Genomic DNA, 26,769 nt, shown 5'->3' on the forward strand with positions numbered 1-26,769 from the left:
CGGGCCTGTTATGTATGGTGCCAGTATAGGAGGGATTTTCAAAGCGCTTTTCAGAACTGCTCTACCTCTGTTGAAAAGAGGTTTTAGTATTGCAAAACCGCATCTAAACGCTGCCACAAGAAATATAGCAAGTGACGTTGTAACCACAGCCCTATCGAAATTGTATAATGATAATAACAACAACGGCCAAAACAGAAACGGGTTAATGGTTATGTCACGCGGGTCTTTTAACCCACCCGGAGTGCGGCTGCGTAGGGGGAGTGTCCTCGTGAAGAAAGCTAAACGTAGTAGTAAGAAGCGCACGGTAGTAATGCAACGCTGTTTGATAACCGCCAACAGAAGAACAGCGAATGCTGTGAGTTGAAAACAAAGCCCCCCAGACAGTGACCATGTGCTGATTCTGAGCGCGTCTCTCACATCGACTGAACACGTTCCAGCAGTGACACAGAGGTGAGTGCGCTGATGTTTGTATTTTATTGTGATAAAGTACCAACTTTTGCAATTCTGGAACTGATGTGTGTGTGTGTGTGTGTACGTGATCACTTCAACTGTTTCCTTATACCAGCAGAATCAACTTTAAACACATACAGTATGGTCTTAATAATGCATCACTATATAAAGGTCTGCTTTTATTTGAGTACACTCACAATGAAAACAAAACATTGTGCTTTTATAAAATAAAGACTCATTTAAACACGCCCCCACATCTTGACGTCAAGATGTGGAAATATTTTCGTAATGCTGCCCAAATGTTCACGCAAAGAAAGAAGGCATAGTTTCAGTAACCGCAGTTAGGGATGGGCGATACCTTTTATTTTATTTTCATCTGATACCGATATTTTCAAGCCCAGTATCATCGATATCGATACCAAAACCAATAACAGTAAACTAAAATGATCTTTTAAATTATGAAAATAATATAATCAGTAATTATACTAACTTATTAGATTTTAAAGCCATGTTTTTTAAAAAACATTTCACAGATCTTTTTTTGGTTTACACTGTCAGAAATTAAATATACTAAAACTGTATTTTAGCCCTTTACTGGGGCAGTAATCTCAAAGGTGCACCTATACTCCTAAAAGGGAGCATATTATACAAGTATGCATGCTTTAAGGGTATAGATAAGTTACAAAGGTAACCTTTGAGGGTACCTCATGAAAAATGGTGTTACATACAGTATGTACTAAAATGTATTATTATTATTATTATTATTATTACCATGGTAAATTCGTGGTTACTACAGTTTTACTACAAATGCTGTGGTAAACTGTGGTTACTGTAATAAAACCATGGTTAATAATATTATATATATATATATATATATATATATATATATATATATATATATAATTTTTTCTTCTTCTTAAGTGAGCAGTGTTCTTTATCATTCCTGTAATAACATGACTCTTAAAAAGAGACACAGATCTGTTGTACAGTAAGTGCTGGAACATTCTGTGAAATTATAACCCTGGTGGCTTTCAAGTGTGAGGATGGGGCATCTTCTGCATCCACCACAAACAGATTCTGGGTTTTAGCTGAAGAACTTGCGTGTAGAATTTTTTTTTTTTTAGAGATGTTCAGCTAAATATATTCTGAACATTTATATAGTGTTTCATAATGTATTTGCTTTCCATCCACAATCACTCAAATGGAAATGTGTAATTAGGTCTAAGGACAAACTGTATGTCATTCCACTTCCAAACAATATTAAAGAGACTAAAAAACTGATTCCCAGGGAACTACTTCTGCAGCTTTATACAGATAGCAATGCCAATTGTTGTTTTTCAGCTTTATTTCTCCATAAAAATTACAATATGATGTTATAATAATGCAGTGATATAATATTAATGCAGAGTGAGTGAACGTCAGTTTTTGGCAATATAGACAGTGTTTACTTGACTGTACACTTTATAATGCATTCGCTTTGTTTATTTGCTTTAGTTATTTGTTCTATTACTTTCTGAAAGCAATGTATGTCCAAGTAATGAAGTGAAGTCCAAGCATGAAGAAGTAAACTTAAAAATTACTCAAAAATGTGACAAGGCAAGTTTATTTATATAGCACATTTCATACACCGTGGTTTACATAAAAGAAAATGAAATATACATTAAAAAAGAATAAATCACAGCAATAAAAAGAGGGAATTAAAACTAATAAAGACAAGGAATTTTTAAAATGATATAGAAATTGATTTAAAATGAATTTAAAAGATTTAAGAAAAGAAAATGATTACATAAAATGCAGTGCAGTCAGTTCGGACATAGCACAGCGCTCATTCAACAAATGCACAGCTAAACAGATGGATTTTGAGTCTGGATTTAAATGTGGCTAATGTTTTAGCACAACTTAAAACACTACAACTTCAGGTTATTCAATAATGTACTTTGAAAGTATACTTTCAATGCATTGTTACAATTATCATTTTCAGCAAACAGTTAAAAAATATTCATAAAATATATTTAAGCAAAGTAAAGTACATTTATTTTTTGGATAAGACAGTAGAGATTGACATGAAAGAGTGGGGAGTGGGGAATGGCAAAGAACCTTGAGTCAGGATTTGAATTTAGAATTAGTGCAGTTGCACTATATCTGTCAGGGCGGTAACCACTAGGCTATACGTTCCGCATGATTCTGCATTCCTGTCTGAGAGCCCTTTGTTGGGAGCATTCTGTCAGTAGAAGATAGTGACCATGGACAAATCCCTCACAGGCTGGAGAGTGGTCATGGAAGGCTGCTTTACAAGAGGTCTGTGTAGAGGGCATCATCTCTCGTCACATAAATTGCCTGGGGATGATTTCTGTGCTTCTAGCCTTAAGGCATTTCTTCCCAGATCTCAGTGGCTATCATGTTCTAGTATAAACAGACACTATGTTGGAGGTCTCCCACATAAGTCATCACTGAGTGAATTGTGAAGACTAATGCATCAGGTCCTTCTGTGGTCCCAGGGCAAATTGCTCTCACTCAGAGCGATCTCTGGGGACCAGAGTTTGGGGTTAGACACGCTGTCAAGGTAGGGGCTGAGGCCTGGGGTATGGAGACTATACCCAAATCTGTTGGTGTCACAAGAGACAACCCACAGTCTGCTTTGGTGCTCCTTTATGTTTTTCCCAATTGCTTTGCTCCAGGGAGCTCTAGAGAGAGGGGGCTGACCCTTGCGGGGGATGAGTTCCTAAATACAGGTCTCTCAACTGAAGTTGTGGTGATGAATCTCAACTCTAGAGCTCCCCCATGAGGAATCTTTTTGCCATTGAAGTGTCTCAGTTTTGCTGTCAGGTGGACCCAGTTAACTGCCCAGTGGCTTCAGAGCTGGAGTTCCTTCAAGACTATTATTCTACGGTTGTTTTCCTGTCCACACTTAAAATCTGTGACAACCAGTTCCACATACCACGTGGTGGACCTCTAGGAAAGTGTCAGTTGGTAATTTGATTTCTTTGTGGCATTATGAGGATGAGGCTGGTGACTCAGATAACTACTCTTCAGACCATTGATCTTACAGATCTTTATCCTCCTCCTGTGATGGCAGACCAAGAGAAGCTACATCTACTTTTGTACAAATGGTCTGTGAAAACAACTGACCAGTTGTTGGTATGCTTCGGGCCCAAAAGAGGGCTGTCCGGCGACCAAACTAACAGTCGCAGGTGGATTCCGGAGGCAATTTCTTGGCCTCGAGGCACACTGTCTGTCCTCATCTCTGCCAGTACGTGCCCATTCCACCTGAAGTATGGGATTAAGTATGGCAACAAGACCATTGTCATAAGGTTTTATAGACTGGACCTGCTATCTACAGCTACAGCACTCATCTAGAGCTGTGCTTGAACAGTTTTACATCAGGACAGGGCAGTATGTCAGTGTGGTGGAGTGGGTATTTCATTCAAGTGTAATCATATGATACAGCACTAATTCCCTTGAAAGGAAATGTCTTGGGTTATGACTTTAACCATTGTTCCCTGGGAAGGGAATGCGATGCTGTGTCCCTTTTCCATATTGTGCTAGTGGCTTTCTTCAGCCTATCAAAAGCTGGCATTATGGTCATGCGGGCTTCCATTTGTATCTTCCACATTACACCGTCACCACCAATCAGGATCGGACTAATTGCATACGTGCTTCAGATGCAGTCACGCTGAAGGAGTTCCCCAAAGTGTCATCATATGAAGCAGCATCTCATTCCCCTTCAAAAGGTAACAACATTTACTATCTTAACCCAAGATATTGTATGGTAGCACACTCTAGGGCAGGGATATACAAAAATGCATGTGGTACACAATGTATATACCAGGATTTTTCAAACCAGACCTGGGGCCCCCAGCATTCCCATTTTGAATGTCTCCCTAAGGCCAGGGACACACTAGACTATTTTCCAATATTAACCAATTTTAATACCATGGGAGACCACAGACATGAAGAGAGTTTCAACCAATTTGTCAGCCTTATAACCTTGTATGCTTATAATCTGCACAAACTACATGATTCGACCAGACCATGAGTCCACACACTTGTTGACTGTATGAACTATTTCACAGTGACACGAGATCTCACGGAGACTCACAAGATCAAATGTGACTACATAATAAAAACAAATGGAGAACAATCAAAGGATTCATCTGGCTTTCCTGGCGCGCATTCTGTTTTACAGTGAAAAACTAAATAGAAAAAAAGAATATTGATGATATTTCTAAGTGCTCTTCTTTCGTGGCATGTTTGTGGATGCCAAGCTTATATCTGGTAGGTGACACTTGCTCGTTCGCATTGGCTATCACAGGTATCAAGTCAGAGGCAGATTGATCAAGAGTCGTAAATATCAAACATGTTTGATATTTACGATTTGAGATCAGGGACACTCCGTCTCGATCAGGCGCAGATAAATAATTGTAATGACACCACAAAATAGAGGATTTTTTGCACAAAAATTGTTTGCAACTAGCCTAGAATTGGGCCACACCTCCCGATCGTTCGGGGGTGCAAATCGGGGTAACATTTTATTTCGATAGTCCACTTTAGACATTCTACTAACAGTAAGTAACTTTGCAACTACATGTCATCTAGCAGTCATTAGAGTATTAGTAGACTGTCTGCTTAATAACTTCTAACACTTTATTTTGATGGGTCCACAACATACAACATATAAGAAACTTTGCAAGTATGTCAACTTATTCTACTAACCCTAAACCTACCCTAACAGTCTACTCTGAGAGTTAGTTGACATGTAGTTACAAAGTTACTTATATTTACTAGAATGTCTAAAGTGGACTATCAAAATAAAATGTAACCCAAAACGGTCTTAAAATCAGGCTTAAAATCTTCAAGTCTGTGGCCAGAATTATCAGACACACCCAATTCGGGTCTTGCAGTCTCTATTAATGAGCTGATGAATCAGGTGTGTTCAATGAGAGAGTCATCCAGAACAGATTTTTATACCCCTGGTATATCCAATAAACCTGAATCTGTTTGTCTCTACATTTTATTATTTATAAAAGTTTACTTCAATCTTGTATTTTGTTTCATCTGGACAAAGGCTTGTTTTAGTTGTTTAGATGTAATCATCTAAACTCTGTATCGCTTCATCTTTTGAGTGCTCTCTCCATGTTTCCGGAATCTTGCCACACTCTTCAAATGTGTTTTTGTAGTAGTCTTCTAGATCCTTCTGGAATCTGCACACAAACCACTTCCAGTATGGCAGCTCAGAGACGTCAGTAGTAATGCTCCAGTCTGCAAACCTATCTCCTCCTTCTCTGTATTTTCTAAAGGTGACCGTTTTATCTGAGGAATCTGGATAAAAAGATCCATCACTTGCCACGGCTGACGTGCAAATGCCCACAGTCAAGAATGTTGTATCTCTGAACTTCATCCCAGTTAACCCAGTAACACGATGGAAAGTAACACTGTGATCTCCAGGATGGTTTTCCATGGTACCGGTGCAGATGGCTTTACAGAATGGACACTGAATCCAACAGCACTGACAGAACTGCTCAATGAGAATCTCATCAGGTTTCTTTCTGCACTTTTCCATTTTTATGCTATTAATGCTTTTAAAACCACCCTGTAGCTTTTTAATAATTTTCTCTAGATTTTTAAGTAAAACATCCTTAAGAAAATCAAAGTCTGTGACTGTACTGAGGTCAGAGCATGAATTTCCTGTTAATTTCAGTTCATCTGACAAGGTTTCAATGAAGCTTTTCTGCCACATCATGGCATCTCCTTTGTTTCTCTTGACCTCTTCTATTGACTTTAGCACTGCTGCTTTCACAGACTTTGCTGTGAGTGTGAGATTATTTCTGAATGTAGTAAGGACCGTTTGGTGCTGTTGAATGATGAACTTATTGACTTCACACATAATAAAATGTTTGAAGTGCTCTCTGGGGTTATGAATATATTTAATGTACTGTTGAAAGTTCTCCTCTTCTGCAAGGGATTTCAGAATGTATTTTTCCACTTGTGATCTGTTTCCATTGAATGCTGGTACATCACACTTCATCAGGTCTGCCAAGTCAATAGCAGTTTCGTTGTAAACTGCTTGCAAGATGGAAGATTCAAGTTTGCTGCAAATGAATTCACCAAATATATTTGTTGTTGTTGCTCCTCTGCAGTAATTCTTGAAAACGCTGTAATATTGAGGTTTCTGCCTCTCAAGATAAATTTTTGGATCATTTGCATTCTTGAACTTGTTGTGAAGTATGGTAAATTTGTCATGTGCAAGCTCACACACATGCAGACAAAGATCCACAGGGAACTCTTTCTTTAATCTAAATGTCTTGTTCTCACTTTGGTATTCATTGATGTGTTTTTGAACACATGCTGTCATTTCTTGAATATAGCTATTGTGATAGCCATGTTGTGCTGTTTGTGCCTGTTCAAGTATTTTGCCGGTCTGCTCAGTTATATTTCTGATCAGAACCCTTACTGAATCTTGATCTTCACTTTTCTGCACCAGAGTATTGTTTCGAGATTGAGGCTTATGCTGATTTTCCTTTACAGTTCTATTACTGAAAGGGTTAAGTGACTTGAAAAATGACAAGACATATGTTCGTGATTTTTGCATGACAGACGTTTCTTTCTGGGTCTCAGAGCTTGCATCTGCACAGTTAGGGGACTGGTCCTGATCAGAAAGCTGTACACTTTTTTTCTGTATAATATAATCTGAATAATCAGGCAGGCAGTCTATCCGTTTATAGTTTGTCCCATGTTGCCTCTCTTGCAGTAGAGTCAATTCATAGTTTTCTGACAGGATTTTTCTGACATCCTCCCAAATGTCGATGTCTTTCACTCGAGTAGTGGTATTGATCAGTTCATTGATCCATGTGCTCCAAACAGAATCAAACTCTTTCTTCAGCTCATGTTCAGCTGTTTCTGTATTAAATCGCAGAGCGAGTTCCTTGCTCCGACTGAAAAGCTTGTTTTCATACTCTGTCTTTTTACCATCCAGCTTCTCTCTTGCTTTTTTCTGTTGAAACACTTCACCCAATGTTCTCTCTGCTCTCTCTATGAGGTTGTCATGCAGTTCTATAATTTTGGTCTCAAATCTACCTCTCCACTGATTCAGAATGTCTCTGTCTCTGTCCTCCTCAAAATATGACACAAATGATTTTTGTACTGCTTCTTTTGTCTGATTCATGTCGGCCAACAGGTCTTTTTGTTCCACCTCATATTTTCCATTGGCAATTCGGTTATGGAATTTCTCTTCTATTTTCAGCATGGCATTTCTGAGTTGCCAGGTCCAGTCATTGTATTTGATTTCTAGGCTTCTGTACACTGAAATCTCAAGAATGTTTCTGAAGCTGAACACAAAGTTTTCATTCAGCAGTGCATTCCACAGATCATTAATACGTCCTTTAAATTGTGACAGTGTAACACCGTTAGACTTAGAGGCTTTTGAGACAACAGTGTTTTTCAGTTCTTGAATATTCTCACAGTAATTTGGGTTTGGTGGTGCCATGGGTGGGCTGCCCTCCCAGAGCTGATCAAAATACTTCACATCATTCTGTACATCAAATTTAATGACATCAGTGAAATGCTCTGCAATAGAGTCTTCACCTTTAGCGGCAAGTTTTGTCATCTCATCCAATTTCTCCTGCAGTCGTCTCCTTCCCTCCATATTTTTCTCTCCAGCTGTGACTTCTGAAACGTTTTGATGCACAAATACACATCTGGGATTCAGTCTGACTTTCTTCATCCTCATGAAGGCCTGAACAACAATCTGAAGAACATCCTGCATCTCAGCAAGGTTTTCTCCAAAGATGTTGATCAATGTCAGATTTCCGAGACCTACAACAAATGTGGCCAATTCATTGTCATGATGTCTTGTTGATCTTCCAACCAGATCTAGAGCACGAAGACCCTCAGTATCAACAACCAGAATATAGTCAAACTTCATCTGTGTTTTCATCTCATCTGACACTTTGATCAGCTGCATGAAAGCTCCTCTGGTGCACCTACCAGCACCGACAGCAAACTGCAGTCCAAACATGGCATTCAGCATGGTGGATTTCCCAGAGCTCTGAATCCCTAAAACCGACAGCACAAAGACTCTCTGGTCTCCCAGTTTCTGGATGAGTTGATCTAGAACAGCAGAGATCCAGACCAGAGAAACATGAGCAGCATCTCCATCCATCAGCTCCAGTGGAAATCCAGAGATCATCATCTCTGCTGCGAGACTCGGGAGAGAAGAGAAGTGAACCTGCAGGCCTTTCTTGTTGTTCTTCACAGATGAACATGATTCATAGATCTGACCGATCTCCCTCATGATGTGCTCCAAACCAAAGGCTGCAGCTTGAAGTTCCTTAGATATTCTCTCAAGTTCTGATTGTTCAGCCTTGAGTTGATTAGATTTATTATGATTCCCTTTCAGATTTAAGACTTTTGACCACTTTTCATCATATTTGTGATGTACAGCATCAAGATCAGTTGATGTATATTCATCCAGGAGAATTCTGATCCATTTGAGGAAAAACTGGTTGTCAGCATGTGTGTTTATTTGTTTAATAAAGACCTTCATAAATTCACTGATGTAAGATTTATGCTGTTGTTGACGGATTTTCTTTATTTCTGTTTGTTTGTCACTTATTTCCTTTTCTGTATTATCACCTCGAGGTCGATGTAGTTCTTTGTTCTTCTGACTCCACTGATGCCACAGTTTCCCCTGATGAGGCAGAAATGACTCTTTGATTTCACTCAGATCTTTCTTCTTCAGTAAACTCATCATCTGTTGTGCTGCTTCCCTTCCTCTCCTGCAGTCTTCATCATCTTCCTCATCTACTCTGAGGTCTGAGTGTTTGGACACATCTTCAAGTCTGAATTTAGAAGTTGATTCTGAGAGACTGTAATTTATAGCTCTTCTGAGTTCTTCGGATACATCTGACTGATTTCTATCTTTCAAACCAATCTTGTATATTCCTTGACATGCCTCCCTGAGAGTAGAGTCATCCTCAGTCAAAAGACAAATGAGTGGTTTTCTGTTCTTAGACAAGTTTTGTATCTTTGCAGCATGCCTGTCATTCCGGTCCAGTTTTGGCAGAACAACAACATTGACTGAGCTCATTTCAGTGAGGATCTGCAGCTGTTTCTCATGATCTCCTGCATTACTGTGTAGATTACAGAATGCTACACACTCAGTGAATTTATCATGATCGGTTCCAGATGGGCAGAACCAGGCGATCTCCACCACTCCATCCATCAGGACTCGGGTTCTGCTGCTGCCTGGACAGTTTCTGTGGAAGAACGTGTTGTGTTTCTCATTGATCAGACTGTTTATCAGCTGAGACTTGGATGAAGACACCGAGCCAAACCTGAAGAAAAACACCATTGGAGTTTCTGCCTTGTAGATTGGCTGAGTTTGACCGATGGTTTCATTGTTGGTGTTTGTGGTCTTCCAACTCTTGTTTATTTGTCTGAATGTCCAGAGAGGAAACTCAATCTGTTGTGTGAATGGATCAGGAACAAGCAGAGGCAGAGCGTACTGACACTGGGACAGTTTAGTGACCATCAGCTGCTTCAGCAAACCATCAGCATGATGAAACACAGCCATCTGAACATCCATCGGGTGAATTCGCTGAGACTGACTTGTTACTTTGTTAGACAAAGGCTCTTCATTAAAGATATCAAACTCAGCTCCAGATGAGAATTTGTTGTCTTGTTGTGTGTCTTGTTCATTTGTCTCTTTGGTTTTAATGCATCTTGCTCTGTAGTTCATCATCAGTAGTTTGTGTGTAAAAGTCTGAATCAGCTCTTCTTCAGCACAAGGCTCACAGGACTGGAATGAATATTTGGTTATCTGAAGAGCATCTGCAGCTCTCAGTTTAGGCCTGCCTTCAAGATGAAGTTTGTTAAAGAGTGAATTTGAATCCATAAGCATTTCTTTTTCTTCATGTTTATCAGGTTTGTTTTTGTCTGTTCTAAGCTCTTCTTTAGTTCCCTGTGAAAAAAAATAAAATAAAAATGTGACTTTATGTGCAAGTTCTGGCTCATTATTAGTGTTTCTCAATTTAAACAGCTGTAACGTTTTATTCTTATGGTGAATACTCACCAAACATTTCAGGCGTAATTTTGAGATTAATAGGTTGCATGGCTGCCTAGTAACAGCATTTGTAATTTTATTTTCACAATTTTGGTAAAACGTACTGTATATCATTAAATTTATGTGTAGATGTTTTGGGAGTTTTCTTTTTTTCTGAAGTCTTTAGATGCTGTGCTACAACAAAATGGATAGTTCCAAAAATTTATATTTTGAAATGGTGTAAGCAACACAACTGACTCCAGGCTTATTTCAATAATTAAGTATCTAATGTGCAGTTATTCCTTAACATGGGTACATAACCCTGCTCCTAGAAGAGCTACATTTCTGGAAAAGCTGACTGTAAATTTCAAGTTACCCTGATAAAACTTGATCAGCCAGATCAGTTTTATCTTATTTGAGTGTAGATTGTTTACAATCCTACTCCAACAAAACTGCCTGACAGATGCCTGTAAGACCACCCCCTTTGCCATTTGAACCCATTGCATCTGAGGACCGTGGCAGTCTCACTCAAAATGTGAACTATTTTTATATGTTGTTCAGGAAAAGAATGTCAGATGAATGCCATAAGTGTAAATAAAACAAGTTTTACACTTAAAAATAATAAGAGGTAGAGGATGTAACTAACAAACAGCAAATACTAGTCAGCTAACAAATATGCAAATAACTCAGATCTTACCATGTGCGTTTCACTTGTGGTGGTCTCTCCCGTTTGTTCATTTTTTGTAGGTCCATGTTCTGAAACAAAAGAAACAATTAAACAGCAATAATATTTCTCAAACCATAGAATTTTACTCTATATGATAGTTTTTTCTCAAACATTTATTAGATGGATGTAGAGCAGTTAATTCCACTAGTAAATCTCCATCATCTGCTTTCAGGTGGATCAGCATGTACTACACGGAGCTATAAACAATATTGTTGTTTTCTTACCCATCCAGCCGACTGATGAATCAGAGTCACACACTTCAGGCGTTTCCATTAAATCTGCTTGACCATCAGGTTTGGAGTTGTTGATTTCTTCTAAAGTCTGTTCATTACCCTGAAGAAAATGTATTAATTATAAGGATCTTCTTCCAACACAGCACAGTTTAATTTCATGGGTTTGCCCAGTTGGGTGGATACTGGTCACTCAATAGGCACCATAACAGGTTAATAATGGGGACAAGCTGGGCTACGTAAGGTTGATGTGGGTCAAATAATGAGCTACTATGCAAAATTCACTTTCAAAGCACAAACTCTTTTAGAATGATTTTATAAACCTATACCTGCAAATGTGCAGACGTACAAGGTCCATTTCTGCACACTCACATTTGATTTGGCCTCTACAGGTTACACTGACTGCCCTTTTTGACAACTCACACACACAGGCATATCCAATCCACCTAACCTAACCTAGGTTCATATTTTGGTTTTGGGTGTCCCCCAACAACAGGTTGACATGCATGCAAGGTGAAAAAACACTTTCATTTTCTTATAATATACATTTATTTTTACGGAGTGTCTATTTACACTAAGTGCAAATAGCCCGCCTTGTTGGCAAAGGCTATTTACACTAACTCCGCCCACCAACGTGTGATTGGGATAGCCAACACTACAAATAGATGATTGTTGAACATCAGTTTCAGTGGTGTTGATGGTAAGGCGCATGCTTTTTGATGCGATCGACCAAAGTTTGAACCCTGCCTTTTGCCAAACTTTTTTTCTCCCTTTTCAAATCTCATATCACATCAGAAAGGCATTTATTTTCAATAAAAATGAAGGAAATAATCAAAAAGTTGAAAATAAAGTATTGGGTAGGTGTAGGGAGGGCTTTATTGTCCCAATTAGGTGGCATCCATTTATTAGCCTAATTTGAATTAAAACTATAATTTACACTCAATACATTATTGCATACTGTTTTATAGTGTACTACAATACTGAGGTGCAGATAATTGCAATAAGTAGTATAAAAAGCAGAAATCTTGTTATTTTAACATTCATCGCTATTTGCACTTAGTGTAAATAGTAGGGGTGGCACGGTACACAGATGTCACGGTTCGGTACGTACCTCGGTTTCGGTACAACAGGGAAAAAAAAAAGAAAATAAAAAAAATCTACTATGCTCAGTTTCTTTTAATTTATTTTGGACAGACTGTAGTTCAGATTACAATTTTTTTCCACCTAGATGTGAAAATACTAAGTGTTACTACATGTCATATATATAAAATCTGTTTTGTTTTCATTGCGAGTGTACACTAATAACAGTAGATCTTTATCCAGTGATTATTAATGTCATTTGCGTGTTACTTTATTAGAATAAATCCCTTTCACATGCATAAACCCACAATGATTATACAGTTGCCCAATCGGCCCTGGTGATCGTTAACAGTATGTCCTACCACATAGTGTTACAGAGATAAGATTTTCGGGGAAAAAAAACAAACCCTCAAAAATAAATAAAATGCTTATATACTTTAAACATCTTAGTCCAAATTTTGTTTTCTCTGTTACATTATGTTCCTTGGTTTATGCCAGTTCTGATGAGATTTTATTTGTCATTTTCCAACAATGCACCTGTCCACCATATTGAAGTAAATGAAAAACTGATTTTTCACTACAACAAATTTTGTCCAAAATCAGGACATGAACAGATTTTTGATATTCAGCACCATTCCCAAGAAATACCTCTCTGATCTGGAAGTTTCTGCATTTGTTGTCCTGTGCTAAATAGTGTAGAATGCTAATGGGTTAGTATGCTAGTTTTAACTTAACCACTAACGTAGCATACGTTAGTGGTTATGTTAGCATTACCTCTAATGCCACTTCTACACTGAAAATTCAGACAGACAAAACATTTTCACAAATAACACATGAATTAAACATGTAATCCGTTTTGACATGAAAACAACTGGAACAACAATGAAATCTCAAGAAACAAATGCTAATCAGAATTTGCACAACTCTTACCATGTGTTGTTGTTCTGTCTCTGCTGATGTGGTGGACTCAGTGCTTCCTCTGATGATCTGAGCTTCAGCTTTTCAAACATGAGAAATACATAATTGGCAAGAATGCTTTAAGGCATTTAGAATATCTTTTTTTCTATTTGATAGCAGTTATTATCTGTCATAAATGTATTCCATGTAGGTAGCATAACATACAGTTGTGGTCAGAATTATTGATAAATACTTGGTAAATATGACCAAAGAAGGCTCTGAAAATAAACCTGCATTATTAATCCTTTTTGAGTTTTTATTTTTAAATCACTAAAATCTAACCTTTCACTAAAACAATAGAAAATGGGGGAAAATATCATTAGGAAATAAATGTTTTTCTCAAATACAGGTTGGACAATTATTGATACCCCTAGAAATTCTTATGAGTAAAATATCTCTGAAGTATATTCACATTCAGATTTACAATTGAGCACTCCACGGTGATTATGAACATGAAATTATCCAGCCATGCTTCCTCAGTAAAAGGGCCGTGAGTGACTGAGCGGAGCGCACACCCACAAAGCAGAATATTGAGCGGAGCGTCACACCGCTCTGCTCACATGCTCTGCCACAGAGAAGGTTGTTTTTCTGGACGGTTCTCCTCTCTCCACAGAGAAATGCTGGAGTGTGACCATCAGGTTCTTGGCCACCTCCCTGACTAAGGCCCTTCTCCCCTGATTACTCAGTTTGGCTGGACGGCCCACTTTAGGAAGAGTTCTGGTAGTACCAAACTTCTTACATTAACGGATGGAGTTCACTGTGCTCATTGAGACCTTCAATGCTGCAGAAATGTTTCTGTACCCGTCCCCAGATCACTGCCTTGATACAATCCTGTCTTAGCGGTTTACAGACAATTCCTTAGACTTCATGGCTTGGTTTGTGCTCTGAAATGGATTCTTAACTGTGGGACCTTATATAGACGTGTGTGACTTTCCAAATCATATCCAATCAACTCAATTTACCACAGGTGGACTCCAATAAAGTTGTAGAAACATCTCAAGGATAATCAGTGGAAACAGGATGCACCTGAGCTCAATTTTGAGTGTCATGGCAAAGGCTGCGAGTACATGTACATATGATTATTTTTTACATTTATTTTAATTTTTTTATAAATGTGCAAAGATTTCAAACAAGCTTCTTTCGCATTGTCATTATGGGGTATTTTTTGTAGAATTTTGAGGAAAATAATGAATTTAATCCATTTTGGATTAAGGGTGTAACATAACATAATGTGGGAAAAGTGAAGCGCTGTGAATACTTTCCGGATGCACTGTACCTTTAATATTCATATCTAACAGGGATTTTTTATAGAAAGAATTCTCAGACACACTGCTTTGGTTCTGAAGGCCGATATACTCATCTTTGACTATTTTGACTGTGTTTTTGTTTTTTTCAAATTTTTTATTTTGTCTTAATTTCAATATATGTGATTACTCCTCTTTGGAGTTTGGGGGGGTTGACAATTTTTTTAACCTGTCAGTATCTGTTACTTACTCTTGGTTATGTTTACTCATAATAATAATAATAATGATCTTCTGTTATCAGTTGCTGAAACCGGAGATATTCAACTACTTTACATTTGAATCAATTTATCATCAAGGCCTCTATCAACAAACTTCTACCAAACAAATATTAATTACAGTCTGGACTAAAGATGGGAAATATCAATGAAGAATCTGTTTCTCTCACCACTTTCACATTCACTCTTTTGCAGCTGTTCTCTCTCTCGTCTCTCTCCGGTATAAAACTGTTGTTGATTCTCATTAAACAGACGCTTAATCTTGTCCATCAGGTCTCTCATCTCTGATTGGCTGTTCATCATCTTGTTGCAGGTTATATATCTTCCTCCACATTTCTCCAGCAGCTGCTCCAGAACAGGATTTTTCTTCAGATCATCTATTATAGAGTCACACTCTTCTTCTCTCTCATAGGTGAAGAGAATCAGCACAAACTGAAGAACTTTATCACCAAACGCTCTCTGAAGCCATTCCAGACCCATCTTATCAGCATCTGTTAACTGACCCAGTCGCAAAACAAAGATGAAGGCATGGATTTCATTTTCATCCAGGAGTTGACCAATGAGATGATCCACAGAGTCCAGGTAAAGTTCAGTCTCATGTAAGTCAATCATGTTTATCACAGAGACGTGGCAGTCTGATAGCTTCCTCTGTGAAGAAACAATCCTGGATATTGCTACAGTTTCAATGTTTGGTTGTATTTCTCCTAGTACGATGTTTTCATGTCCAAACTGGACTGCCAAAGAGCTTCCAAATAACACAACAGACAGATTGGGATCTAGAATAAACATCAAAGAATTACTCTCAAATTCATCTGAAATATATCTTAATTAATCAGAACAGAAGAACAAATTTGATAATTTAATGATTTTTCTCATCAATGCTTGGATGCAGTAAATATTGTTTTCCTACTCATGTCGCTGTGTGATGAGTCAGATGGTTCAGGCGTCTTGAAGGTTGAGTCATGGCTAATAGGCTTGGAGTTGTTTTTCTCTTCTACTGACTGTTGAGAAAAAAAAAATATATATGTAATATTGATTTCAAGTTTAAATCTTTTCTTGATCTAAGTTCTTGTAAGTGTGTGAGTTCACGCAATGGCTACTTTATTAGGTAAACCCTTTAAGCCCTCAGAATGGCATGCATTATTTATAGCATAAATTCAAAAAAGTTCTGGAAACATTCCTTGGATTCCAGTATATTGTGACATGATAGGATCATTAAAATGCTGCAGATTTATTAAAGGGATGACCATGTTCAATGACTCTCTTTTGATCCAATCCTGTATGAATAACTTTCTTCTGTGGAGCTCAAAAAAGAAGAAATTAAAAAAAAATGTTGTACACGTCCAGACAACATTGGACCCCATAGACTTTTATTGTATCTCCTTTTGTCTTCCACAGAAGAAAACTCATACAGGTTTGCAATGACATGAGGGTGAGTAAATGCTAACAGAACTTTTTTGCATTTATTTTAATGCACTAAAATGCTTTCCACTGTTATACTAGCACTGAAACCCGTAAATCATGGGTTTGTGTTGTTTATACCAAATTCTAACCATCCCGATTTTCACCCCCAAATGATGATATGTTTACCTTGTGTTCATTGTCTGCCTGATTTTCTCCTCCTGACATATTTGCTTGAATACTGTGGTCTGTGATTATCTCAGATTTAGGTGTTTGCTCTTGTGATGTGACAGGAACTGAGGTTTGCTCTATATCAAATGTTTCTTCACTGACTTCCTTTTTAACTTTAACACAGGTTTCTTTATCGTCGAGGACAGGACCCTCTGCAAACTCATTTTGTTTAGATTCAGTTGGAACTTCTAAATTGTTCTGATTGAGTTGAGTCTGGTTGAAGTCATCTGTGCTGTTCGCTTCATCTTCACCAGGGAGGACATCATCTGGATTTTCACCCCCAAATGATGATATGTTTACCTTGTGTTCATTGTCTGCCTGATTTTCTCCTCCTGACATATTTGCTTGAATACTGTGGTCTGTGATTATCTCAGATTTAGGTGTTTGCTCTTGTGATGTGACAGGAACTGAGGTTTGCTCTATATCAAATGTTTCTTCACCGACTTCCTTTTTAACTTTAACACAGGTTTCTTTATCGTCGAGGACAGGACCCTCTGCAAACTCATTTTGTTTAGATTCAGTTGGAACTTCTAAATTGTTCTGATTGAATTGAGTCTGGTTGAAGTCATCTGTGCTGTTCGCTTCATCTTCACCAGGGAGGACATCATCTGGATTTTCACCCCCAAATGATATGTTTACCTTGTGTTCATTGTCTGCCTGATTTTCTCCTCCTGACGTATTTGCTTGAATACTGTGGTCTGTGATTATCTCAGATTTAGGTGTTTGCTCTTGTGATGTGACAGGAACTGAGGTTTGCTCTATATCAAATGTTTCTTCACTGACTTCCTTTTTAACTTTAACACAGGTTTCTTTATCGTCGAGGACAGGACCCTCTGCAAACTCATTTTGTTTAGATTCAGTTGAAACTTCTAAATTGTTCTGATTGAATTGAGTCTGGTTGAAGTCATCTGTGCTGTTCGCTTCATCTTCACCAGGGAGGACATCATCTGGATTTTCACCCCCAAATGATGATATGTTTACCTTGTGTTCATTGTCTGCCTGATTTTCTACTCCTGACATATTTGCTTGAATACTGTGGTCTGTGATTATCTCAGATTTAGGTGTTTGCTCTTGTGATGTGACAGGAACTGAGGTTTGCTCTATATCAAATGTTTCTTCACTGACTTCCTTTTTAACTTTAACACAGGTTTCTTTATCGTCGAGGACAGGACCCTCTGCAAACTCATTTTGTTTAGATTCAGTTGGAACTTCTAAATTGTTCTGATTGAATTGAGTCTGGTTGAAGTCATCTGTGCTGTTCGCTTCATCTTCACCAGGGAGGACATCATCTGGATTTTCACCCCCAAATGATGATATGTTTACCTTGTGTTCATTGTCTGCCTGATTTTCTCCTCCTGACGTATTTGCTTGAATACTGTGGTCTGTGATTATCTCAGATTTAGGTGTTTGCTCTTGTGATGTGACAGGAACTGAGGTTTGCTCTATATCACATGTTTCTTCACTGACTTCCTTTTTAACTTTAACACAGGTTTCTTTATCGTCGAGGACAGGACCCTCTGCAAACTCATTTTGTTTAGATTCAGTTGAAACTTCTAAATTGTTCTGATTGAGTTGAGTCTGGTTGAAGTCATCTGTGCTGTTCGCTTCATCTTCACCAGGGAGGACATCATCTGGATTTTCACCCCCAAATGATGATATGTTTACCTTGTGTTCATTGTCTGCCTGATTTTCTCCTCCTGACATATTTGCTTGAATACTGTGGTCTGTGATTATCTCAGATTTAGGTGTTTGCTCTTGTGATGTGACAGGAACTGAGGTTTGCTCTATATCAAATGTTTCTTCACTGACTTCCTTTTTAACTTTAACACAGGTTTCTTTATCGTCGAGGACAGGACCCTCTGCAAACTCATTTTGTTTAGATTCAGTTGGAACTTCTAAATTGTTCTGATTGAGTTGAGTCTGGTTGAAGTCATCTGTGCTGTTCGCTTCATCTTCACCAGGGAGGACATCATCTGGATTTTCACCCCCAAATGATGATATGTTTACCTTGTGTTCATTGTCTGCCTGATTTTCTCCTCCTGACATATTTGCTTGAATACTGTGGTCTGTGATTATCTCAGATTTAGGTGTTTGCTCTTGTGATGTGACAGGAACTGAGGTTTGCTCTATATCAAATGTTTCTTCACCGACTTCCTTTTTAACTTTAACACAGGTTTCTTTATCGTCGAGGACAGGACCCTCTGCAAACTCATTTTGTTTAGATTCAGTTGGAACTTCTAAATTGTTCTGATTGAGTTGAGTCTGGTTGAAGTCATCTGTGCTGTTCGCTTCATCTTCACCAGGGAGGACATCATCTGGATTTTCACCCCCAAATGATATGTTTACCTTGTGTTCATTGTCTGCCTGATTTTCTCCTCCTGACGTATTTGCTTGAATACTGTGGTCTGTGATTATCTCAGATTTAGGTGTTTGCTCTTGTGATGTGACAGGAACTGAGGTTTGCTCTATATCAAATGTTTCTTCACTGACTTCCTTTTTAACTTTAACACAGGTTTCTTTATCGTCGAGGACAGGACCCTCTGCAAACTCATTTTGTTTAGATTCAGTTGGAACTTCTAAATTGTTCTGATTGAGTTGAGTCTGGTTGAAGTCATCTGTGCTGTTCGCTTCATCTTCACCAGGGAGGACATCATCTGGATTTTCACCCCCAAATGATGATATGTTTACCTTGTGTTCATTGTCTGCCTGATTTTCTCCTCCTGACATATTTGCTTGAATACTGTGGTCTGTGATTATCTCAGATTTAGGTGTTTGCTCTTGTGATGTGACAGGAACTGAGGTTTGCTCTATATCAAATGTTTCTTCACTGACTTCCTTTTTAACTTTAACACAGGTTTCTTTATCGTCGAGGACAGGACCCTCTGCAAACTCATTTTGTTTAGATTCAGTTGGAACTTCTAAATTGTTCTGATTGAATTGAGTCTGGTTGAAGTCATCTGTGCTGTTCGCTTCATCTTCACCAGGGAGGACATCATCTGGATTTTCACCCCCAAATGATATGTTTACCTTGTGTTCATTGTCTGCCTGATTTTCTCCTCCTGACGTATTTGCTTGAATACTGTGGTCTGTGATTATCTCAGATTTAGGTGTTTGCTCTTGTGATGTGACAGGAACTGAGGTTTGCTCTATATCACATGTTTCTTCACTGACTTCCTTTTTAACTTTAACACAGGTTTCTTTATCGTCGAGGACAGGACCCTCTGCAAACTCATTTTGTTTAGATTCAGTTGGAACTTCTAAATTGTTCTGATTGAGTTGAGTCTGGTTGAAGTCATCTGTGCTGTTCGCTTCATCTTCACCAGGGAGGACATCATCTGGATTTTCACCCCCAAATGATGATATGTTTACCTTGTGTTCATTGTCTGCCTGATTTTCTACTCCTGACATATTTGCTTGAATACTGTGGTCTGTGATTATCTCAGATTTAGGTGTTTGCTCTTGTGATGTGACAGGAACTGAGGTTTGCTCTATATCAAATGTTTCTTCACTGACTTCCTTTTTAACTTTAACACAGGTTTCTTTATCGTCGAGGACAGGACCCTCTGCAAACTCATTTTGTTTAGATTCAGTTGAAACTTCTAAATTGTTCTGATTGAATTGAGTCTGGTTGAAGTCATCTGTGCTGTTCGCTTCATCTTCACCAGGGAGGACATCATCTGGATTTTCACCCCCAAATGATGATATGTTTACCTTGTGTTCATTGTCTGCCTGATTTTCTCCTCCTGACATATTTGCTTGAATACTGTGGTCTGTGATTATCTCAGATTTAGGTGTTTGCTCTTGTGATGTGACAGGAACTGAGGTTTGCTCTATATCAAATGTTTCTTCACTGACTTCCTTTTTAACTTTAACACAGGTTTCTTTATCGTCGAGGACAGGACCCTCTGCAAACTCATTTTGTTTAGATTCAGTTGGAACTTCTAAATTGTTCTGATTGAGTTGAGTCTGGTTGAAGTCATCTGTGCTGTTCGCTTCATCTTCACCAGGGAGGACATCATCTGGATTTGGATCCATCATTATATCACTGGAGAGAAAAGTAAATGCTATACAGGTCAGGTCTTCAACAACATAACATGTATTTACAAATCAGATGTTGATAGAATAAATAAACCTAGTTAAATATTTGTAACTGAAATAAGTGCAATACCATGCCAATGAACAATAAACACACACACACTAGGGATGTGCTCTACAACTAATTTAACTGTTGATTAAATGGAAGTTGCGTATGCAACTAGTCTAAAAACAAGTAACCCCCAAAAGATGGTTAGTAAAATAAAATAAAAATCTGAGATCAGATCAGTTATGTTTTCAGCACGGATGGGATTGCAGCAGTGGCGGGCTGTAGTGAATGGCGTGATTGACATATTACTGCCTTTGGCTAGCCTGGAAGCTAACGCCTATGTGCCTGTATTGAATATCGCTCCAGTAGTTATTGTAAGCCAATTTGACATTACACAGTTTACACAAAACTTTTCAGTTTCCTTCTAATTCAAAATAAATCCACACCTTGCTCATCTTTCGCGTGGTCATTTTTGAGCTTGCCACAACTTCTTTAAGCAATCTTTGACAAACATCCGGTAACACTTTAGAATACTGTTTCTTACTTACTGCATAACTAATAAGGAATTTTCGAAGAACTAACAGGTAATTATTCATTAACACTTAACTCACTACTGTTAACTATTAAGGAAGATGTGTTAACTAATCAGTATGTAAAACAATTTTATGATTGTGTTAAGTAACAGTTAGCTAATCAATAACTAATATATTCTGTCATACTGTTACGTTCTCTCCAGGTAGACAGACAAGACAAGGGCAGGCAGGAATATCCAAAACGAATGGCTTTAATAACACAGAAATAGAAACGTGTAACATAAACAATAACCGACACCAACTGAACAGAACGGAGACTTTAAATAGGCTGGAACTAAGGCAAAACACAGGTGACGCGGATTAACTAATAATGACCTAATGAGGCAGATTAATCAACAAGCTGAGAACCAAAACCAAATAAGGAAACCCAGGAACAGATAGAAAAAACAGAAAAATACAAAACTAAAGTCCAAACTTCTAACATTACTCCCCCCTCCCCGGTAGAACTGTTGCGGCGCGAGACGCGCCTTCCGGGAGGGGGGAGTAATGTTAGAAGTTTGGGGCGGTCAATACAGGACCGGGACAAAGGAGGTCTCCAGGGCGGATCAGGGGGGTCCGACGGAGGGAGGAGCCATGGTGGCAGACAGGCTGACGACTCCAGGCTGGAGATGGGCAGACCAGCGGCAAGCCCACACCACAGATGGTGAGCTGAGGGTGAGCAGAGGGGATGATGATATGAGGCTCATGTTCAGGGGCGATTGTCCGCTCTGGTCTCATTGGCACAATTCGACTAGGCTACGCGATTCAGTTCGCCAGGCGACCTCCCCGGTTCAGTGCTGTTCTTGAGACTTCGGTGGCAGTCGGGGATGCACCTGTCTTGCGCTAGGAGATTGCTTTCCTCCTGGCAAATGATGCAATCCAGCCAGTCCCTCCAGGCTAGATGAGGCAGGGGTTTTACAGCCCCTACTTCATTTGTACCCAAGAAAGGCGGTGGCCTTCGACCAATCCTGGATCCGCGAGTCTTGAATCGGGCCCTGCACAAGCTTCCATTCAAGATGTTGATGCAGAAGCGCATTATCAAATGCATCCAGCCCCGGGATTGGTTTGCAGTGATCGACCCGAAGGACGCTTACTTTCATGTCTCAATCCTTCCTCGACACAGACCATTCCTACGGTTTGCATTTGAGGGTCAGGCATGGCAGTACAGGGTCCTCCCCTTCAGGCTCTCCCTGCCCCCCCGTGTCTTCACGAAGATCGCGGAGGCCGCCCTTACCCCGCTACGGGAAGTGGGCGTCAGGATCCTCAACTATCTTGACGAATGGCTCATTCTAGCCCGGTCTCCAGAACAGTTGTGCGGTCACAGAGACCTGGTACTCCAGCATCTCAGCCAGTTGGGGCTTCGGGTCAACTGGGAAAAGAGCAAGCTCTCCCCTGTGCAGAGAATCTCTTTTCTCAGTGTGGAGTTAGACTCAGTGAGTATGACGGTGCACCTCATGGACGAACGGCGCCCAATCAGTGCTGAACTGCCTGAGTTCCTTCAGAGGCAGGACGGTGGTTACGCTGAAACTGTTTCATAGGCTCCTGGGGCATATGGCATCCGTAGCCGCAGTCACGCCGCTCGAGTTGCTTCATATGAGACATATGTTACACTTGTTACACTCACGGGCCGGCGTGCCCTTAGAACAAGTGTCCCGGCATGTTGTTGTCACAACAGATGCCTCCAGCACGGGTTGGGGTGCTACATGCAATGGGCAGGCAGCCTTGGGGCTCTGGACGGGGCCTCGACTGCTTTGGCACATCAACTGCCTAGAGCTGCTGGCAGTGAACCTAGCCTTGCGGCAGTTCCGGCCACTGCTGTTAGGCAAGCACGTCTTGGTCCGTACGGGCAACACTGCGGCTGTTGGTCCGTACGGGCAACACGCCGCATGTCACAACTCGCCCACCATCTCCTCCTCTGGAGTCAGACACAGCTCAAGTCGCTGCGCGCCATCCACATTCCGGGTGAGCTCAATCATGCAGCCGACGTGCTGTCACGGCAGCTCACGTTCCCCGTAGAGTGGCAACTCCATTCTGAGACGATCCGGCTGATTTGGAGTCGATTCAGGGAAGCTCAGGTAGACCTGTTCGCTTTCCGTGAGTCCTCCCACTGCCAGCTGTACTACTCCCTGACCGAGGCCCCTTCGGCACGGATGCACTGGCTCACAGCTGGCCTCGGGCTCTACGCAAGTATGCGTTTAAGTGAGCCTGATCACACAGACACTGTGCAAGGTCAGGGAGGACGAGGAGCTGGTCTAATTGGTTGTGCCGTATTGGCACACCTGGACCTGGTTTCCGGAACTCATGCTCCTCGTGACAGCCCCTCCTTGGCGCATTCCTCTTAGGAAGGACCTCCTTTCTCAGGGGCTCGGCACCATGTGGCACCCACGTTAAGGTCTGTGGAACCTCCACGTGTGGCTCCTGGATGGGACGCGGTAGACTTGAGTGGCCTGCCAAAGGCTGTGGTAGACACCATCGTTCCCCCATCGAGGCAGGCCTGCGCACTGAAGTGGAGTCTGTTCGCGACTTGGTGTTTTTCTCACTGAGATGATCAGGTTGGAGCATAGGCTGTCACCCTCCACCTTGAAAGTGTATGTGGCTGCTATTGCGGCCCATCACGATGCATTGGACGGCCGGTCCCTCGGAAAGCACGATCTCATTGTGAGGTTCCTGAGGGGTGCCAGGAGGTTAAATCCTCCTAGTTCACCCTTGGTGCCCTCCTGGGATCTCTCTATCGTCCCCGCTGGACTTCAGAAGGGTCCCTTTGAGCCGCTGGACTCAGTCGAGCTGAAGTTCCTGTCTGCTCCTAACCGCGCTCACTTCCATCAAGAGGGTTGGGGACCTCCAAGCATTTTCGGTAAGCGAAGAGTGCCTTGTGTTCGGGCCTGCTTACTTTCACGTTGTCCTGAGACCCAGGCCTGGATACATGCCTAAAGTTCCCACCACGCCCTTCCGCAATCAGGTGGTGAACCTGCAAGCACTGCCCTCGGAGGAAGCAGACCCAGCCTTGACGTTGCTGTGTCCCGTTGCTGCGCATATACGTGGACCGCATCCGGAGCTTCAGAAGCTCTGAGCAGCTCTTTGTCTGCCATGGAGGTCAGCAGAAAGGGAAGGCTGTCTCCAAGCAGAGGTTGTCCCACTGGATATAACTCGTAGTGACCGACAAAGAGGGAACGTCTTGGTTACGTACGTAACCCTTGTTCCCTGATGGAGGGAACGGAGACGTTATGTCCCCTTGCCACAATCTTGAATCATCGCTGGTTGCCAGGGACATGTTCTCGGCTCCTCAGCGGAAAACCTGATGAGTGGATGCACCTGTCGCCCTTTTATACCCGTATGCACGGGGAGTGGCTCAGGTATGAAAATCCACTAGCCAATTTCATTGGCGTTTTCTCTTATCAGAGGTGATTCGGGCTCCAAGGTGAATCCCCTAATGTCGTCACGACATAATGTTTCCGTTCCCTCCATCACGGAACGAGGGTTACGTACGTAACCGAGGCGTTCTTCAGGAGGTATGACAGAATACATTAGTTATTGATTAGCTAACTGTTACTTAACACAATCATACAATTGTATTACATACTGATTAGTTAACACATCTTCCTTAGTAGTTAACAGTAGTGAGTTAAGTGTTAATGAATAATTACCTGTTAGTTCTTCAATAATTCCTCATTAGTTATGCAGTAAGTAAGAAACAGTATTCTAAAGTGTTACCTAACATCTTTCTCCAAGTATTGCAAAGTAAAACACCAGAAATGAACAGAACCAGGCAAAACCTGAAGCATTGAATTTAATGAATTATTTCCCTGCTATATTGCTCCCACCCCTGGTCCCAGAGCCCCCAAAACAGCACATTTTTTATTTCTCCCAAATCTGACACACTCATTTCTGGTCTTGGAGGGATGTACTGTAGACAGTTCAACAGTATTTTAGTTTGCAAAGATAACGGAAGCTTGCTCTCTTATTCAAGTAAATCACGTGATATCCAGAAACTAGTGATACTAGCAGAATGATTAGTTGTACAGCATAAAGGGGGACGTTGTACAGCATAAAGGGGGAAGTCGTGGCCTAATGGTTAGAGAGTCGGACTCGTAATCCAAAGGTTGTGGGTTCGAGTCTCGGGCCGGCAGGGATTGTAGGTGGGGGGAGTGAATGTCCAGCGCTCTCTCCACCCTCAATACCACGACTGAGGTGCCCTTGAGCAAGACACCGAACCCCCAACTGCTCCCCGGGCGCCGCAGCATAAAATGGCTGCCCACTGCTCCGGGTGTGTGTTCACTGCTGTGTGTGTGTTCACTGCTGTGTGTGTGTGTGTTCACTGCTGTGTGTGTGTGTGTGTGTTCACTGCTGTGTGTGTGTGTGTGTTCACTGCTGTGTGTGTGTGTGTTCACTGCTGTGTGTGTGTACGTTGGATGGGTTAAATGCAGAGCACGAATTCCGAGTATGGGTCACCATACTTGGCAGTATGTCACTTCACTTCACTAAAGTCATCATCCATAACATAAGACACTTTACTTTTACACTAATTACTTTTTATGTCTGTTATGCAATTCACAATGTGCAGTATTTCAAAATTTGGTCTGTTTATCATCATGCAAGTTGGATAAAAAACTGCAATAAATCCAAAGCACCAGGTTTGGGAACCATTGTGCTAAAGGTTTAATGATAGTATTAAGCTTCTATAACACAATCATTAATTTTAAAACTTTCTGTGAGATTTAATTCCACAGTTTGAGTGATTCAGCAGTACCGCATCTTCTCTCTCTCTCTAAATATAGGATCCAGTATACACATTGGGTACACTCTCTGAGAGACAGTTTGTTGTATTTATTTATGCTAGTACTTGTATTTTGTTCATTTACTATTGTTTATTACAAACATTTTACTTGTCTTTTTGGTATATTTAGTTCAAAGTTTAAAATCACCCTTGCTTGCGCTGATTGTAAGCTTTTGCAACAAACCTTCCTCAATGTAAAAACAGCAATAGATATGAGCAAACATTTCAGTGATATCATTGTAGTTTAAAAAAAAACAAAGTAAGCAATTGAATTCAAACCTGAGTGTTGATCTATTTGTATGTTTGTCATCTGTCCAAGTCCAGATCCAAAAATGCCTGAATGTTCTCTGCAGACCCTTTTATAAGCCTGAATAACTGTTCTTGGAAGTCACATGATGTATGAGAAAGTGAAAGTGTTTTCTGTGATGCAACATTTACTTTTTGTAAAGATCCTTCATGCCATTTATTTTACATATAAAATATTTGGTCACACAGAGATGTGCAGATTATTTCAACAGTCTGCACATCTTTGTCTGACCAGATCTGTCAGATATATAGCATTAAAAAAACACCACTAGGAGGAAAATCAATACTATAGCAAACACACAGTTGCAAGAAAAATAAAATGTATGAACCTTTTGGAATTTAGCTGGATATCTGCATTGATATACAATGTGGTCTGATCATCACTCAATTGAAGAGATG

General features: G+C 40.3%; 1 protein-coding gene across 1 annotated transcript; it reads right to left on the reverse strand.

Annotated features, from left to right (window-relative positions):
- Window positions 1-2,048: 2,048 nt before the first annotated feature.
- On the reverse strand, window positions 2,049-26,465 carry LOC306876266 (uncharacterized protein). The gene is made up of 8 exons (XM_079427293.1): window positions 26,344-26,465; window positions 16,593-20,679; window positions 15,913-16,003; window positions 15,173-15,778; window positions 13,457-13,524; window positions 11,441-11,549; window positions 11,187-11,245; window positions 2,049-10,408 (listed from the first exon to the last, which is right to left on the reverse strand). Exons 2-8 carry the CDS (start codon window positions 20,670-20,672, stop codon window positions 5,531-5,533), a joined length of 9,891 nt encoding a protein of 3,296 aa, XP_079283419.1. The 5' UTR covers window positions 20,673-20,679; window positions 26,344-26,465; the 3' UTR covers window positions 2,049-5,530.
- Between the last annotated feature and the right edge of the window lie 304 nt (window positions 26,466-26,769).

This window comes from Barbus barbus (genome assembly GCF_936440315.1).
Source record: "Barbus barbus genome assembly, chromosome: 10".
Lineage (NCBI taxonomy): Eukaryota > Metazoa > Chordata > Actinopteri > Cypriniformes > Cyprinidae > Barbus > Barbus barbus.

Coding starts and splice junctions, on each gene's coding strand:
- LOC306876266 (XM_079427293.1), bottom strand. CDS start 20,672: ATGATGGATCCAAATCCAGATGATGTCCTCCCTGGTGAAGATGAAGCG. Junction 13,525..15,172: donor AAAGAGTGAATGTGAAAGTG/GTGAGAGAAACA, acceptor ATGTTTGAAAAG/CTGAAGCTCAGATCATCAGA. Junction 11,246..11,440: donor TTCATCAGTCGGCTGGATGG/GTAAGAAAACAA, acceptor CTTTTGTTTCAG/AACATGGACCTACAAAAAAT.